At 41.0% G+C, this 19,459-nt stretch overlaps 1 protein-coding gene across 1 annotated transcript in view; it reads left to right on the forward strand.

Annotated features, from left to right (window-relative positions):
* MEGF11 (multiple EGF like domains 11) overlaps positions 1-19,459 on the forward strand; it is a 224,741-nt gene that overhangs the window by 131,222 nt on the left and 74,060 nt on the right. Inside the window, exons 9-10 of the mRNA XM_054387816.1 lie at positions 4,576-4,788; positions 12,924-13,098. Of these exons, the coding sequence (XP_054243791.1) occupies positions 4,576-4,788; positions 12,924-13,098 (388 nt within the window). The remainder of the gene's footprint in view (positions 1-4,575; positions 4,789-12,923; positions 13,099-19,459) is intronic.

The raw sequence follows: 19,459 nt of genomic DNA on the forward strand, positions 1-19,459 counted from the left end.
GAGATGTTGATTGGGAAAACAGAAGCAGGGAGGGAAAAAATGAGGTACAATCAGTTGGAAGAGGTGGAAAAAAAGCTGAGGGAAAGAGACATTGTGGACTTGCACCCAAGCAAAACCTTTAGGAATGGCTCAACTGCTCCCTCCAGAGCAGGGAAGTAAAAGACACAGAATCATAGAATCATAGACTTGTTTGGATTGGAAAAGACCCTAAAAGATCATTGAGTTGGGAGGGAAGATCAGAAACACAGGAGTGTGGAAAGATGAATGCCAATAGGAAGAAGTTAGGCAAATGGGCAGACCAGAAAGCTTTTTTAGCATCAGGGGAAGACTGCATTAGCTTTTCAATGGGTTCTGAGGAGGTTAAAATATGTTTATCTATCAGCTTTTAATCAGCCTTCAATGAGGAAAATGAAACCTTATGTCCATTGTATTCAACTGGAGTTCCACCTCTCACAGGGCTCACTGGCCCGCAATGGTTTGGTCTGAGCAGGCACACAAGTTAAGGACCTTGCTGTTAACTGCAGTTAGCTAAGAGTAGATTGCCCATGAATTACAGTGAGGGCTGGGGCAGGCACAAGGTCTTCATCCATGGAAACATTCCAGGTCAGGATGTTTGGGGCTCTGAGCAATCTGCTCTAGTTGCAGATGTCCTTGCTGACTGTAGGGGGGGTTGGACTAGATGACCTTTACAGGTCCTTTCCAACCCAAACCATTCTGTGATTGTTTAAGAAGTCTAAATTGCTTTTCTCAGCTGAGTGTTCATACAGCATGGACAATGGAACAGATTAGTCAGCACCATTGTAGCTTAAAGTCTGTTTTGCTTTCTGGACCTCATGCAACTGTTGCAGTATTACAGTATAATTGCAAACCTATCAGGAGAATGCTGCTGCACCCCAAAATAGTGCTAACGTTTTAAAAGGTACCGAAAACATTTCCTTAATAATAACCAATATTGAAAATAACAACAATTAAAATGTGAACTAACTTTACCTATTATGATATTTTTAATTGCCAGTCAGTACTATACAGTACTGCAGCTCGTTTTCTTGTGGAGGTGATAATAACATATAGTTAGGCAAATACCTGTGGAGGTGAAATGGTCATAAAGGTCCATGTGGATGTAATTGCCACGTGTTGTTCCCTACCAGTTTTCCAGGAAGTGGCATGTACTCAACATCTCAGAAGCTGGCAAAGGTTATCAATAAGTGCTCTGGATAAAATGCTTGGATATGTCATGTAAATGTATATTCTGCAAACTGAAAAGGAATAAAGAAGCACAGCTAGGAGCAGTGAACACGCTGGCTGAGCTTTGTTTTCCATATTGCCATTAAGCCCAAAGATTGAATTTTAACATTATTGAAGGCCAGATTTGTTCTAACAATAGGAGCAGACTTACTCCCCTGTTGCTGTTTGTACCTGGATCTTTTATCGACAGAATGGCAATCTCTAGGTTAGTGTATTTTGGATGACTTTTAATATTTGCCAGTATTACACAAATGTGATCACTGTTTCAAAACAAACAAACTGAAAGACACACACCCCCCCCTCCTTGCTCCAAATTGACGGTGTGATTATCCCAGGGTGGGGAAAATGTATCTGGAGAGATTGTAGGTATATATACCAAATTCACCTATTAGGCAGGCTGCCTTATGTTTAATATTTTGTGAAATTGCCTCCATTAATTCTACAGGTGACAGCCATATTATCCTATCCCAACCCAAATAATTATAGTACATATTAAAGTTCAGTGGATATTATAATAGGAATCTCCCCAGACAGGCAGAAAGCAATGTAAATTAAACAAGAAACATAACTAGGGCTTAGCAGCTCATTTTGTAATTTAATTGAACAATGTATCTGGTTGTTAATGGTGCTATGGACACATTAGATTGATATGTTGCAAAGGAAAGATGTTTAAGTAGAAAGCTAATTCCTGCTGTGATTATTCCTGTGTTCCAGAGGAGTCGTTATTAGTATTCTTTGTATAAAATTCATTAGCGGTAGCTGCTTGATCTCCAAATAAATAAGTTGGTTAAATTGTTAGTAGAAAGAGGCTAATTATGTAAATGGATTAGGTCGTCAATATTTCATTTCCAGATGCTTTTCTCCCTGCTAGGTAATGCTTCATCTTCGATAAATATAGAATGATATAGTGCACTATTGACTAAGTATTCATCTTGCTGAGTACAGTGCTCTCTAACTAGCCCAGCTGTACACAGCCATGGAGACAGGAGGCATCTTAATACCTTCTTCATTGCATTTCATTTGCTTTAAGTGTCTCAGCCCTAATGTTACCCATTCTTTGCTGCTTATTTCCTTTGCAGCTCAGCTACCCTGAGAGCAGCAGGGCTAGCAGCCAGACTGAACGAGGTTCTCCTGGACTTACTTGGGCATAAAAAGAAAGTCTGCAGGGAGCGGAAGCAAGGCGGACTGGGAGGATTACAAAGAAGTTGTCCAAGCAGCCAGGGTTAGGAAAGCTAAAGCACAGAAGGAATTAAATTTGACTAGAGACATAAACAAGAATTTCTTCAAGTATATCAATGACAAAAGGAAGGCTAGGGAGGATGTGGGGCTTCTCTGGAAGGAAACCTCTGCTCTCATGAGTCCCCACCTGGAGTATTGTGTCCATTTCTGGGGTCCCCAACACAAGAAGAACATCAAACTGTTGGAGCAGGTCCAGAGGAGGCCATGAAGAGGATCATAGGGCTGAAGAACCTCCCATATGGGGACAGGCTATGAGAGTTGGGGCTCTTCAGTCCAGAGAAGAGAAAGCTCTGGGGACAACTTATAGCAGCCTTCCAGTACCTGAAGGGGGCCTACAAGAAAGCTAGGAAAAGACTTTTTATGAGGGCTTGTAGTGATCGGATGAGGAGGAATGGCTTTGAGCTGGAAGATGAGAGATTCAGACTTTACAGTGATGATAGTGAGACACCGAAGCAGATTGCCCAGAGAAGTCATGGATGCCCTCTCCTTGGAAGTGTTCAAAGCCAAGCTGGACAGAGCCTTGAGCAACCTGGACTAGTGGGAGGTGGGGTGGGGGGGGTTGAAACTAGGTAATCTTTAAGGTTCCTTTCAACCCAGACTATTCTATGATATGACCAGCGGTGATTCTCTGGGCACTTTCCTCTCCTCTTTGTCACAGGCTTCTCTCTCTTTGCGTCTCCTACAAACTCCTGAGCTTGATAGGTGCAAGTAGTAACTGTTGGTGCTGGCTGCTGCTAAATCACTCGCTGGGCCTTTTGCTTTGTTCATTTATTTTCAGTAAAACGTGATAATCTGAAGCTGCAGAAGTAATGGTCTTCTATCGTGGCTGTGTTCACTGCAGTTTTGCCTGACTTGCAACACACATTAATCTTTTATTACTGATCACTATATTAACTCTCACCTGCCAGCTGTGAAATGACCCGCAGAAAGACATTTAACAACTGCCTCTATCCACTGAGTTTACAGTATACACTTTAATCAATGCTCAGGATTAAATTAATGCTGATAGGCAATTTCCAATATCTGGCATCCATGTGATAAGGGAACTGGGCTTTTCTGGGCTTCTTTTTCTGTCTTTATTAACTGAAAAGGCCCAGCTGTATTTCACGGTGGATCATGTAAACTGTAGTACTGACTTATTGCAGGATTTTGAAACCACTGATTTATGTCAAGCACAGAATCTGTTGCATTCTTTAGGACCTCAGCTGAGCTTTTCAAAATAGGAAATATTAGGAACACTTAAACTGCTTGTCTAGGACAATGAAACAGACATTTTGGCAGGTTTCATAATGTATCCAGTAGGGAAATATTTTAAACAGAGCATGGAAGGTGCAATTTAAAACAATCTGTGTGTAGTGTTTGTAGGTTCCATTTTTATGTGTATTGAGTATTAAAAATGTTGGCAATTTTGGAGAAGATCCTACACTAAAGAGCATGGAAGTGATTTGTCTGGAGGTTTTCTACTACTGAGCATCCCTGGAGTCAGAGATGAAAAGCAAATTTGAGCTTTAGTTACTTAAAAGATACACAAAAGACAAAGGAACGTATTTTCTCCTAGTTGGTGTAGAGCTGGTGCAATGACAGCACAGAGGGAAAGTAAAACTATACATGGCTGGAGACCACTTTACTCAATATTGTTTAATAGACCACAATCCCTTTCCTCTCTCATTATCACTTGAGGACCACGAGCTTTTCAATGAAGGTGCACAACCCTTCTGTGCTAAAGAGAAAGCAAACAGGTTAGGTTTTTTTAATAAAGTATCTTATTCTATAGCAATTCCTTATGTTTGATGAATGGAATTGTCAAGGACCAGGAAATAAGAATGTACTTTGTTAACTAAGGTACTATTAACTAATGCAAATTTTGCAGGCTGTAATTGGACAGAGATTAATGCACTTCCAGTTAACAGCAATTTGCGTGCCCAAGATGTCACATCACTCCAATGACATCATTAGTTCACACTATACTACTTAAATAAATGAGCAATAATTTTATATTTAATTCATTAACAAAAACATTCCTGTGTAAAAGTCATAAGCAGACCAGAGTATAACGTTTGATTGGATCCTGTCTCACATATTTCATTGCAGGTGTCAAGAAGAGTGTCCTATTGGGACATATGGCTTCCAGTGCACACAGAGGTGTGACTGCCAAAATGGTGCAAAGTGTTACCACATAAATGGAGCATGTATGTGTGACCCTGGATTTAAAGGGATTTATTGCCAGGAAAGAATGTGTCCAGAAGGGTTTTATGGCCTCAAATGCAACAAGAGATGTCCTTGCAATGCTACCAACACTCTCAGGTATGTACATCATATTATATAGGAGTGCATTGGTTGGTCAAATCAAAGCATTGGGAAAAAATCAGTTAACTATATTTACCTACTCCCATTTTCTCTGTAGTGTTAATTAAGAGCATAGTGGTTCTTCTGGATTGTAACTTTGGATTTAAATTATCTCAGATTTGCAACCATAAACCTCAATGCATCTACTAAGCATCTATCCATTAACTATTCAAGCAGTCCTGCTAAAATCTGAAACAAACATGCAGCCTTATACTGTAAGTGCAGCCTTATAGGCATAAAAACTGTCATATGATGCCCACATATGTGTGTAATAGCCCACTGGAGTTAAAAAACATAGATGTATTTACTCAAGTCCATCATTTTGGCTCTTTTTATGACATGGGTTTGCTTGTTAGATCTATAGACAGCAAGGGAACTTTCAAAATGAAACCTAATTTGCTTCAGTTTATGTCTTGTGGCAAATTACCTTGTTGAAAACACTTGAGGCAGATGTATAAATAGACTGAAATCAATATCCCCAAGTCAGTCTGTGGAACTGTAATGAAGTCAACACTGTCAAAATAGACATCTCTGCTCATCTCATGTGTGCCTATTTTTGCTCGTCGGTATGTGTGTGTATGAAATAGTCAGGAAAATAAATATCAGGGAGCTATACCTAAAACGGAATAAGCCTCACTTAAAAGGTCAGGTTTCCATGTTTTATTCTCTTTTTCTTTTTGTGGGATCTAATTCTTGAGGTTCTCGTTACTAAGAGCCAGAGACACAAACAGGCTCAAACACCTAACATGAGACAGGTTGAATTTACTTGCCTGTGGCAGGCTTGGATAGAAATAGAAAAAATTAATTCTCTTATCTATTATCATATTTATAACTCTTTGCCTTGTTTGCTGGCTGTTGGAATTGCTGTTTAGAGGTTACTCACTCCCTGACATATAGTAAAAGAAGACTGGACAGCAGAAACACCCTGGCCTGAGCTATTCTTATGGACTAGAGCATCCACGTTTCCTTACCATGCCTGCAAGATGCCAAGCCCCTCAGCTCCCACTTCTCCTGCCTATTACCATTTAGCATTCGTAGCCAATCCATGGTTGTGGAGGCTTCAGAGGGAGGTGGGGATAATTGATGCCCAAGCAAATATGCCCTGGATACAGACATTCTTCAGTTTTAAACCAGACAGAAAGGGACCTGACTGTCTTGCTGATTCTGACAAACCTAGCTAGAAGTGTTGTAGTCTGCTAAAATATAAATATTCTCCTCAATTATGTATGCAAGCAGTAGTACTTCATTTGTGTGCCTGCACACACACACACACTACAGGCAAACCTGTTTGTGTGCTCAATTTGTCTCAGTCTTGGGCATAAACAGGTGATCTTTCTTGTGAGTTGGAGTTCAGCTGTGAGTGGAGAGGAGAGGCTTTGCTTAGCTGAAAGTCAGGGCTCACAATGGATTATTTAAAAGCCTTGTAATTCTGATGATACAGGTCATCTACAGAAGGATAGCTCTAGCTCCGTGGGGTTTGCCAGCGAGGATCGAAAGCGTTTGACGCCTCAAAGGTAGCTCTGTACAACAGGCTTCTATCACTGCTGATTATTCTGTGTGTTGTAAAATCATTGCAAGAAATGCCAGCCCTAAGGCATGAGCTGAGCATTGCACACACAAGGTTAATGTTGTGTTGCACTGAGGAGAGGGGATGTCTCTAGAATTACTGCAGAGTGAGCTAAGGTATAAATTCCTGCATGTCACACCACTGCAGCACCTGCCAGCGTGCGCAGCTTAAACCTGCGGTGAATACAAGGTAACTGCTCCTTGCTGAAAGCTGTTCCTCATGTGTACTGGAGGGTGAGAATATGCTCTTTGACAGTAGCTGGCACAGTGTGCCATCACCACCACCCCCTGTCCTAGTCTGCAGAAACCTGTTTGAGTGCCCGTTTTCCTGCAGAGGTGTAAATAGAGTGGAACAACTGCAGGCTGCAGGCAAGACTGGGCTTTGCTGCTGCTTGCCAGCTAGGTGCTCAGTTCATCTTTTAAGTGGGGGAAGACTGTCGGTGACAGGGTGCAAGAGCTCATCCTGGGTCAGTCAGAATTACCTGGGAGGTGTTCTGGGGGTTTACTAGAAGATCCTTCCTGAAAGAACAGACTAGTACCATCCAGCTGTGAGGAAAGATGAGGTCTCAGGTTTAAGAGAGCTCAGAAAGTTGGATGATCAAAGCCCCTCACAGCTCTTTTCTGGTCATGTGGTCATCCTTAGACACCATGTGCCTGACTCATGCCTGGTTGCTGCCTGAGGGATATATTTTATGCCTTCCCTCCCATCATTGGTCCATCAGCATCACTTGCAACATCCTCTGCTAAGATGCTATCTCCATTTTCTTAATAAATGTGTCCAGTCTCTCCATTGATAAAATCTCCCTTTCTCCTACATCTTATCACTGCTGTTATGGAACAAAGCGGTATCAGCAAGCTATACATCTGCAAGTGTTCTTTCATTCACCCATGGTATTTCAGCTTCCCACTTTTCAATGAGCTCCTCAGAGTGCTGTCAATTTCTGAGCCAAAGAATGTCAGAGTTGTTGGAAAATGACCTTCTCCAAAGGCACTCCATATTCTGAATAAATTTCTACTGACTGTTTAGCCAGTCCCATCCAGCTTACTTCTCTTCCCACCCACCTCCTCCCATTTGCCCACTTTCTGGTCCTCCAAAGCAATTCATTAAGTGACAGCTATCTATTTTCCCCAGAAGCAGTTTAAAAGGTTGGCTACTTGTTGCAAAACTTAAATGTGTAGGGTAATTATATGAACACCTGAAGGAAGGTGAGAGAAGCTTGCTTAATTCTTTGACTCATTTGATCTGGTTATTGAAGAGCTGGCTGTAACAGAAAGTTCTGGAGATTTTGAGGAGCAGGTTGAGGAGGAACATTAAGAAATTTCCAATCAGCTTTTCATTTTCACAGATCTATCTATTTTAATGTCTGAGGAGACCAGTGTGACCATCTAGTCTAAGCTTCTGCATAGTAACGACTGAAGAATATGATCTAATCATTTCTGCATCAAAGCACGCTGAAAGGCACTTTGTACAGGACTTCTGAAGAACCCCAGAATTAGGTCATTCAGAATGCATTGGTAACTTGGACTGTCCTTCCACAGGGTAGGATACACCTGTATAAAGTTCCCCTATGTGAAAAGCCCACGCCGAGAAAGTCTTCAATAGTCAGAAAGTCATCATCCTTGCTTGCTCTTCTGAAAAGAAGAGATGGAAGTGAATAGGTGCAAGAGTCTCAGCCACCCAGCCTTGAATGCTGGTGTGGAACCAGCTTGTAGAGCCATATGCCTCTTCAGTAATCTGCCCAGGTCAGAGGCATGTGAAGGAAAGGAAGAGACAATGACCTCAAGCCTTTACTTTTTCTACTGTGACATAGTCAAACAGCCCCAGGGACCTGGAGCTGTTTAGCCTGGAGAAGACTAAGAAGGGATCTTCTCAATGCTCATCAATATCTAAAGGGTGAGTGTTGACAGGAAGGGGCCAGACTCTTTTCAATGGTGCTCAGTGAAAGGACAAGAAGCAAAGGACACAAATAGCACAAACTGGAATGCAGGAGGTTCCATCTGAACATAAGAATCTGAGGAAAAGGCTGTCCAAAGAGGTTGTGGAATATTGAAGTGAATATCCGGCCACCCCAATTGCAGTTCATGGGGGAGATACAAATAAGAGAATTATCAATGACTATAGACTGGTGAGGAAAATCCTTTTTGGAGATCGGGTGAACACTGGAGCAGGCTGCCCAGAGAGGTTGTGGAGTCTCCTTCTCTGGAGAGATTCCAAAACTGCTTGGATATTGCAACTCTGGGCACCCTGTGATGGGTGCCCCTGCTTTAGCAGGGGTGTTGAACTAGATGATTTCCAGAGGTCCCTTCCAACCCACGCCATGCTGGGATTCTGTGAAATGGATAGATCTCCAGAGGCTCAATTACTGCTTCTACAAGGAAACGTTTGGAATGACCTAACCCCATGGATCTGAGGAGAAACTGTATTGGCTAAAAGATGTGTGGAGAGCAAATTCAGAATTGGAACAGACTGTGCTGTCTATAGCATTTCTTTCCCCAGTTTTCCTTAAGAAAGTTAAATTTCCTGGTTTCCTCTGATTTCCTTAGAATTAGATGCCTCAAAAATGTAAAGGTCAAACCAGACTTTCTGGTTTTCACTTCAGCTAGTAAATTTTTTAAAGATAAATCTTTTGTTGCTGTAAACATGGCTCAAAAGCCAAGGACTGTACAGTAGCTTCCAAACTGCAGCAAGAGCCATGGAGCAACTTCTTTCTCGTGCCATATTGTGAACCATGGACAGCTTCCAGTTTCCACCTCTATGTGGCCTAGAGCCAGAGGAGCACTTGGCTGCTTGCATTCACTCTAGGTTTTCTGTGCTATTCCTTTCTGTTATGCAAGAGATTTGTAGAAATAAAAGTTGTTAACATTCAATGCAAAATACTAATCTATAACGCTGCCAAGCTCTTTCAAGAGCGTAAGTTTCGTTCCTGCTCACAGCAAGTGGTTGCAAAGCAGATGTTGGTTTGCCTTCTGGCATCCTTTTGGAGGCCTGACATTCTTATACCCATCCACTCAGTGATCCTTCTCTAGAGGAACTCTGTGTTTCTTTATTTGAGTCTGTTGGTGGCATGGAAAAATGCCTTACACATTTTGCCTTCCAGATGCTGTAAAGCAAAACATGACATGGGCTCAAGACCTTGAAAGACCATTCAGAAGAGGAATAGAGGAATTACACAAATAATGCCCATTTGCAGCTCTATTTCTTCTTCTTTGTCCTGCACCTTTGCCCTTAAATGCCTCAAACATTTCAACTTCAATGCAGCTAGCATTTAGTTCACTAGACAGCCTGGATGCATGGATGGTTGGAGGGATGATAGAGGAATTCCTTAGCTGTTTATCTATGTCTAGGGACATAGTTTGAATGTAATGGTGTTTTACAGAATGCCACTATTAGAGAAACACCCTTACCTCATACATACATGCATACTCATACTACTTCTACATCATATATTTACTGTGTAACTCTGATGATTTTAATTACATACGTACCAGAATAGGAAAAAAACCCCAACTAATAGTAAAACCTTAATGCTGTGTACTGATCTCAGCTGTGGATCTTAAAAGTTTTCCAAAAGAAGAAAGGCATCATGTTCCAAATGTGAAAAACGAAGGCAGAAAATGTAAGTTGCATGGCCAAGATTCACTGGCAGGATTAGGAAAAGAGCAGCTGTCTGCTGAATTTTGGTTAAACATCTAAATCTCAGCCATCTTCAAGTTAGCACTGTGTCAGGGCACCTCAGTTGTCAAACAAGTGAGTTTGGTTCAAGACATTGTATTGGTATCAGAGACAAGTCTCCTATGTCCCCTGGCCAGACACAGTCTGCAGTCTCATTTCAGAGCAAGCTATGCAGGTTCAAGGTCCTTTTCCTCATAACACTACCATGACAGTATGGGGTGTGTGGAGGGTGTGGGGGTGTGGGGGTGGGGGTGTGGGTGTTAACAGTTAGCTTCCTAAAAGCTTTGTGAAGATTTATTCTACTCCTGTCAAGGAGAAGTTTCCCTTCCACTGCCATATATCTATTCACCAACTGTTGCTGCCCACCCAGTACTATTGTTATGGGTACGATAAGTCTGGAATTCAACATGGAGGATTTTTCCTGAACTTTCAATGCCTGCACTCTCTAAAGCAGCAAAAGATAAGTATTTCAAAGCACTGAAAGGCCAAAAGTACTTGGCCTAGGAGAACAGAACTCTGTTATGCTCAGGCTGATAACAAAATTGGGTTTGCTTCACGGGAAGATGAGAAAAAAGCATTGGCCTTTTCCTTGATCCTACTTTCTGTAGCCTCATGATGGAGTAGACAAGACTTTAAGGGGGTAGAATATTTTCTCAACCTTCTAATTGGATATCAGAAGAAACTTCTTCATTGAAAGGGTTCTCAAACACTGGAACAGGGATCTCAGTGTCCTTAAAGGTCTTTTCCAACCAAAACAATTCTATGATTCTAATGGGCCTTGGTTTGGAATCCAAGCCCCCTACCTCCTGCAGACCCTTCTGCTAAGCCTGTTTGATTTTTGCTTCTTGTTTTACTGCATGCTAGAATGCCTTTTAGCATCCCATGCAAAAATGCTGTCCCTCTTGATGAAGGAGCCAACATTGGAGTAGAAATTCTTACAGAGTGTAGCATTTTCAATTGAATTGTCATAGACTGATTTAAACTGCCATGATCATATATTACCTTTGAAAGATTTAATTTAGCCAGCAGATGCAGTTTTCACAGAACCATATGATATGTGCAGTAGTAGTGAAAACAGAGAAACAAAACAAAACCAAAAACCACTTAAAAATATTTCTTTAATGTCTAGCTTTCTGCTCCTATTAGGTAATGATTAATAGACACTGAGGGAGAAAAAATGAGCTGTTATGATTTTCATCTGAATGTTAAGAGGTGCTTTGTGAACAACCATAATTTCAGGGACTGCTTTGTAAGAAGAATTTCATGGATGGTAGTTTGTTAGGCTGATGAATTGTTTTAATTACTCAGTAAAGCACTATTTATGACAAAACATATGACACACAAAATTTGATCATTCTTAGCCACAACAGTATATGACTAACCTCTCCTACCTGTAATTGCCAGAAACATACTTGGAAATTACGGTTTATGAGGTTATCTTGAAAATTAGCGTGTATGACATTAATTTCAGAGGTGTAAAGAAACCCATTTAGTCGTGCCTGCAATATTAAACTCTTGTAGTAAATAATTGTAGAGGAAAATAAATAGTTTCTATGAGGTAAAATACTGGACAGATCCGTAGAGAGGTGCCACCTTGCAGAACTCTATTCTTTCTTGTTCTGAGAATAATAAAGAAAATCTGATTTGTAGCAATATTATTTCTCATCTTTGTCTCTAAGGGCTAGACAGTGCTATTCTGCTGCAATCTTCTGCTGCAGAGGTCCCCCTAACATGCTGAGCTCTCTCAGGTGAAGCCTTACTCTCCTAGCTGGCCTGAAATAATATGGGGTCCTCTTCCAAAGATCAGACTCCATCCCCTGCTCTCTCTTTTGACCACATTCCCCTAAACAAGACACCCCTGTGTGCTCTCCCTTGCCATACTGCAGAAACCTCTGTCTCTTCAAAGCACACATCCAGCCTTCCCCTGCTTTCCCCAACCACAGCCTCAGTGTGGCTCTCTTACTGGGGGAAGCCTGTGCCCTAAGAAAACCTGCAAGATCCTCTTTCTACTCAGAGAAGAGAAAATAAAGGTGAATAAAGATAAACTGTTTCATAGCAAGAAAAGCAAAGGGATGGGTCTTCCACCTACCACACGCAGAAGACCGGTCCATTTGGGGCTTGACTCTCTTTTCTATTTCTATCACTGTTCACTTTCACAAGTGTGGAATTGTGTGAACAGAAACAAAGCCAGAGGATTAATGTTGCCAGCAGTGCTTATTATTCAGCATAAAGGAACTTGACTCCTTTCCCTCCTCAGCTGAGATTTAGTTCCAGATCTCCTGTTGACTCTTGCCCCAGAGAAATCCCAAGCCTTCAGGTAGCGATCAGTTCTGGTCGTTGTGGCTGAATATTCCCTGCAAAACTCTTTTTTCAAGGAGATGTTTCCCTTCCAAAGCACTTTATTTTCTATCTCTCCCTGCTGACTCAGATTTATCTACACAACTCCCTTGATTGCATTTCTCCATCCACTGGAATTTCTCCTAGCCCTGAACATTTTTAACTGACTGTATTACAACCAAAGAGTGTGGTACAGATATGTCATGGAACACTGTGAGTTAATGGTGTAGTGGTTAATGTTAGTGATCCAAGTGATATTGATTTGGAATGGAAAAGTGGAAACTTCCAAGGTGTAAAATGGCCAGTGCTGTGGCAATTCCAGATGTTTGGAAGTGGTGTGCTAGGCTGGTGTTTAGCACTATATTCCCTATTCACACCTTAAGTTATACGGCTGCTTGGGGTGTCTTCTATTTTTAGTGTGACTCTCGCATTGAGTTTAAAATGTTCTGCTGCTGGTTACAGACTGTATTTTTTCTTTCATCTCCATATCTCATTGATGTCTGTCTGTCTTTGGTAGTTGCCATCCATTGTCTGGAGAATGTAGCTGCAAAGCTGGCTGGGCTGGACTCTACTGCAATGAAACCTGTCCCCCCGGATACTACGGTGAAGGCTGCCAGCTGACCTGCCCTTGCCAGAATGGTGCAGATTGTGACAGCATCACAGGGAAGTGTATATGTGCTCCAGGATATATGGTAAGTGAGAGCTGGGAATAAGATGCCTGCAAAATGTTAGAGAGGATTTTAATCTAATTTCAACTGATGTTTGCATAGAAGTGTCCAAATGCAGGTAATTTTCCCCCATTCTCTTGTAAGGCCATGGAATTCTCCTCTGAGCAGTGTCAGCTTATTAATTCTGGTTATTTACTTAACATCAGAATTGGACCTTTATTACTATTACAAGGGTAAAGACACGGTTCCCCATTGTATATTCTAAGTCAAGACACGACAAAAAAAGATGTCAGATTATTATCTGCCTGGAAGAGCAGAAAAAAAGAATTCTCATGGCCTTTTGGCATGTTCCTTGTCAGTCACACTGTGATTTTAATAGATAAAGATCTTTTAAAATGTTACAAATGATAGAGCAATTTATGTCTTTTCTGAGCTTATATGGCAGGTGTCTTTTTCCTGAGCATCAGAAAGAGCTTCAGACATGCTGAGGTAAACAGGCATTGTGTTTGATAGATGAGATTCCAAATGGTTGAAGAAATCAGCCAAGATGGAGCAACAAAAATTCAAAATTAGCGATTGCCAGGCTGCAGCAGAAAGGATTAGGACATGGATCCAGGTGTCCAGTCCTGCTACTGTTTGGGATAATGGAACTCTTGCTACTAAGTTTCCCTGGTCCTCCATATAGGAAGCACTTCAGGAGGATGCCAGGGAAGAGATCTGCAGACTATGTTTAAGGAATAATACTTTCTAAAGAAAAATAATCATTTTCAAGGTAGAATTCTACCACAACTTCATTAGCAGTTGTCTTTCTGTAATTGTGTCCTTAACTTTACGTGATATGTCCCAAGAGGCCTATTTTTTTTTTTTGCTACACTATTACAGTCATGATTAGTTATAATTACTAAATTTACTAGAAAACAACCTTCAAAGACATTCCTGGAACTTAGCAGCCAACTAAAATGTGCAGCCTTCTAGATTAATTTTGCCTAGTGTTTTTTAAGTAGCAGCTTCAAAATGAGATTACTAAATGTTCTCAAATACTAGGGAAGAGGAGATGTGATCCTGGACCATGTGGTAGCTGTTTTGATTTGTGTCTATGAAACATGGTGCACATCATACCAGGTGGCCTTATAAACAACAGGAGGGGAATGGCATGTTGGATCGGGACAACAGAGCAGCCACATCCTGCCATCAGCACCCACTGCAGTGCTTGGGGTTTCCTAGAAGAAAATATATTCTAATAGCAGGATCATATTCTGTTGTCATCTGTAGGGAACAGCTACACAAATATGTGGCAAGATCCATACTGTGGGAGTCCTACAGGAGATTAGTGGGATGCTAAAGCTTCATCAGCCTCCCTCCCTTTTAAATCCACTACTGAGTTTGTGGTCACCAAGTATCATCTCCAGAACTTTGGAATTGGAGTTATGACTTAAACACACTTTTATTCTCCATGTCAACAGCTGAACATGGGAGTTGGAGCATCCAGTTTCCAGGGATTCCATGGGTTCTCTTGATGTAGAGTATTACAGATTTATTTAGGTCTGAGGGGTAGGACTATCAAAAGCACTTGTACATGACACTAGCAATTAGACACATAAAGCAGAAAAAAAAAAGGAAAAAAAAAAGAGAAAAAGAAAAATCTTTGAGCTTCAAATTCCCACTTACACTAAGAAAACAAGAATTTATCTCCTCTATACAGTGGTGATACATAAATCATAATATAAAACGGAGGAAAGGGTGAAGGCAACAGCATGTTAGTAACAAATGCAAAACAAAAAGATACCAAGATCCTCTTTCTTATCAGGAATGCTGTTCAAGTTTGCAGCACAAAAATATTTCAGGATCCTTTACTGTAAGCATTTTAAAAAAGCATCGTTTGGCCAATCTCTATTGCTCGTAGTTGGTATTATTGCAGACATGAAGCCTAGGAAGTTCCTGTTACATTGCTTCAAAATAATATTTAATCTCATAATAAAGAGCTTTCTTGCATTGACATTTAAACAGCTTGGTTATTGAGGATAGCTCTATAATCACTGAAGCATATTTAGGCATTAGTATCATTGCTCTCTCATAATATACTATAATCTCTGGCAATTAGTCCATGAGGGGAAGTAAAGCCTTGAAATTGCTAATTTATTGCCTCTGAAGAATATTTGTCATTCGTATGCATGCCAGATGACTTGAGCTGCAGTGGTTCTTTCAAATGCTAGAGAGCACAGGCTGTAAAGCAAACTTGACAGGCACCTTTACTTCCTAACGGAATGGAGGTGTCCTACCGAGCTGCTCTTGCTGGATGCTCCATCATCAGGGCAGGGAGAAGGTGTCAGCACCAGTTCACCTGTGTGAAGTGAAGGTGTCACCCCCACATACCAAAGGTGCTGTGGGGCTAGAACCCTCTCTGGGCCTGAAGTAGCTTATGTTAGTGACACACTCCAAATCAAGCTTTGCCTTCGAATATGCATTGCTGCCTCTTGCTGAGGCAACAGGGAGCTTTGCCCGTGGGTGGAATGTTGCCCTGGAACCCAGCTAGCCTGCAAGCGAGTGGCACGAGTGGCACAACTGTTGATGAATGCAGGATGTCTCTTCTGGCAGCGCTGACAATAGTGATGGTAATACAGAGCTGGGCAGAGTTAATCATTCAGAAAAGCCATAAATGAATCCCTCTTGTTTTTTCTAGCATGAGGCTTGGCTGATGCAGTGACAGGGGCAGGAATTTTGCCACATGATTGGAGAGAAGTGAAAGTGGGAGCAGCATCTTACATTTTCCAGAGATGTGTGATTTACACACGATCTTATACAGCAGAGCAGGCTGAAGGGTTTCTATCTAAGGAGGGAAGGAAGAAAATGTGATGGGAGATGGAATATGACTGCAAAATTTGGCTGCAGGAGCAGAAAGATTAGACCCATAAGACTTTTGGGTTACTGGATGCCTAGAAAAGAGAGTGACCAAGAAATGATAGCCTTTTCCTGACAAAGCACTCCTCCAGCCCACTTCTTTTGCACAGATGGCTTGGTTTTTAACTGTGCCCTGCCTCGACTGTGTCAGAGCAGCTGGGCTGGGTTTCAGAATGAATCATCTGCAATTGCAGCCAAAACAGGGACATTTTGTTGGGATGCAGAACAAGCCATTAAAAACACAAAGCATCTGGTTACCTTTATTAAATGTATTAAGTGGAAAGGCAGCCATCCCATAGGTTGATATGTACGTGAGCAGAGCACTTAATTTTTGGAAATTAAGCAGATTCAAGTTTTGAAATAAAAATGTACACTGTAGCTCAGGAGAGAATACATTATTTATTAGTTGTGACATTTCCAAAAATTCAAATGCCAGTGCTAAATATTGGTGAGCTTGCAGTTTTGGATGGAATTTCAAAACCTTGTATGTCTTCTTTTTTGATTAATACTTTGGGTCAGACTCAACAAGCAGGTTTTCACCTACCTAGCTCTAAAAGCAAATTACACTGTTGTAAAAATGTTATGGGGTACTGGTACAGGTCATTCATGTGAAGTTCTGATAGGACTGTGCTCACACTGGGGAACTGCTCTGTTTTAACTGTATGGATGTCTGAACAGGTGCAGAAGCTAGGCAGATTTAGCTATAGAGGTAGCTGAGAAACCTGAGTGATCCACAATGATACCCAAATCAGCCCAAGACAATAAAAATGGCAACATAGGGGTGAAGGAAACACAACAAAATCTTCTTCTTCAAAATCACAGAGCATGTCTAGAGGTATTCTCCATCTTCTCCAGAGGCAGATTCCACAGCTGCCTGTTGGAAATGCTGTGCTTATTACATCTCACCTGTGAAGGGAGGATAAAGGTTGTACCAGTTTAATTAGAGCTGATTTCAGGGAATCATCATTATGAGCATGCCAATAAGGTACTTCCCTGAAAGTGGTATTTTGAGCATGTTTGAGGATTGCCTCTTAGCACTGGTGTGATGAATTGCTAGTGATGCTTTTCTGAAGAATGGTTTTGAAAAGCCAATCTATTGCCATCTCAGTTATGGCAAGAAGGAACCTGATAAACACACAGAGAGAGTACACAAAGATTAGCCTTAAAAAGCATACAGGGAGATTCTTGACTAGTAGAAATTGTGTCCTTACTCCCACATGCAAATAAATTTGCAGTAAATTACTTGAATGCAATTATGGTGGTGGTGGGAGGGGTTATACTGAAGTGAGCCTCTCCTCCCAAATTCTGCCTTAAGATGCTCTCTTACAAGCCCACTGAAGTCAGTTGTGCAGTAGGGATGTAAGAGAAATCAGGATTTGCCTTGTCCTGTCTTCTTTTGGTTTTGGTTCATTGCATTTTATTCTGGTAATTCAATAAATGTGGTGAAGAAGGCTAGAGGATATGAATTAAATATGACAGGAGACCACAGGAATCCTGACCTTCTGTCTCACAAGGAAATCTTCAAGCCAGCTCCCTGCATGTACCTATCAGCGTTCTAGCTACTGAAATCATTATAAATGCTATTGAAACACAACTAAGTTCACTTTCTCCTTTGCACAGCTATTTACAACTTCCCTGAAAACAGTAGCTATCCAGAGCCCTCATCCTGTGATATGCCTTTGTTTCTTTATGGATGCTTTGCTTTCCACCTTTGAAAAATGCATTTAACTTCAAGTGTTTTCATTCCATCTACTGTGGCAAGGAGATGTGTGCTTAAAACATTTCTCAGCCCAAGACACTCTGAGAAAACTTTTAACACATATCTATGGAATGTGTGGTCAGCTTCGACTTCAGCAGGACACTTAGGTCTATATTTCACATCAAGATGACAGAACTTATATTGCTTTAAAGAGTTCACCTATTTATGCTGCAATTTTCTGAAGACCTGTCTGCTTTTATTGAACCCTGAATGCTGGCAAGCAAAGCTAGCACTAAATCACCAAAACAAAAGAATCCGTTCTGACGTGTTTCTATTCCTTGCCTATATTGGTAGATCCCACGGAAGCCAATCGCAGTACGGGAAAGTAGGGAAACTAGAGCATGATGACCTCTTACTAGATTTTCCAGTTTTTGGAATGTCACTTGAAGTTCCTAGGACTTTCCAAGATAGATCCCAGTGCATCTATAGCCATTGGCATCTTCTGGTGAGGTTGCATCAAGATTGCATTTTCAAAACCATAATAAACCCCTGCCCTTCAAGTATATCCTTATAGAAGTGCTCATGTGTATGGAAGTCTAGCTGAGATCCCTGGATATCTGTGCAGTTAAGGACTGAAACACAGGCTTCATCTGAGTCTAGAAGTCCATGCCACAGCTTCTCAGCATAATGCTTCCTCTACTATGGGGTACAAAGTGCTTCCAAGGTTTAGATGTGTATGCCTGCATATTGGAGTACAAGTCAGTCATTGTAACATACAATAAACAATAGCTCAAGCTCACAATCACAGAATGTCAGGGGTTGGAAGTGACCTCAAAAGATTATCTAGTCCAACTCCCCTTCCAGAGCAAGATCCCAATAGAAGTAAATGTATATTTTAGCACTATAAACCCATTGACATGAAGAGCAGATGTAAAACAGACTTGGTAATAGATCATCTCTGTCTATACAAACACACACGGTCTCAGGCTAGTCTTGGTCTGCCCCACGCCTAGTTAATGAGAAAAAAGACCAACCTACCCTTCCAAAGAAATGAGGAGGACCATAAAGTTGTGTTACTTATAGAGGACATAGGAAACTTACAGATCCAGTCTGTTGAGTATTCCAGCCATGTCTGGCTTCCTTCTGTTGCACACAATATCTCTTGTTCCCTGAAGAAAACACACCTGAGAGAAAAAACAATCTTTCACTCTATATTTACCAAAAAAAACCCAACCACCAAACAATTGCAGCCTGCTCTCCTGTCCTACACCTTTAAAATTCTCTGTTGTCTAAAAAAAACAAAAATAAAAAAGTAAACAGAAAGAAGGACCTTATCTTATATTTAACTGAACTTTCCCTGAAGGGCAAAAATCCCAGGTAGGTCTGGAGAAATGTGAAGAATCGTTGCCTATAGGTGTTTTCTAAACACTCAAGGTTGATAAATACAAGTTTATCAGAATATTCTCTCTCTTTTACATATTTGCTTTCATCTTTATTCTAAATGTATTATCCTTCTCTACTTCAGAAGTTAAGTGGGGAAAAAAATGAATGAGACTTCTTTGTCTTATAAGCTCCTGGTTCTGTTGTAAATTTATTTTATAAATTTCAGAAAATTCCTAGTATAAAAAAATGAACCTAAGGTTGGAGATAGTGGATCTGTTTTGGGGGCTTTAACTCATTTAAATGATCCATTTCTCTTTGAGATAATTCCAAAAGTACTTCAGTGGAAGCTCATCTCAGAGCAACAGGGCACCTCATCAAAAGGTTTAGAAAGAAAAGATGAGGGGA

The sequence above is a fragment of the Indicator indicator genome, chromosome 16 (genome assembly GCF_027791375.1).
Source record: "Indicator indicator isolate 239-I01 chromosome 16, UM_Iind_1.1, whole genome shotgun sequence".
NCBI lineage: Eukaryota > Metazoa > Chordata > Aves > Piciformes > Indicatoridae > Indicator > Indicator indicator.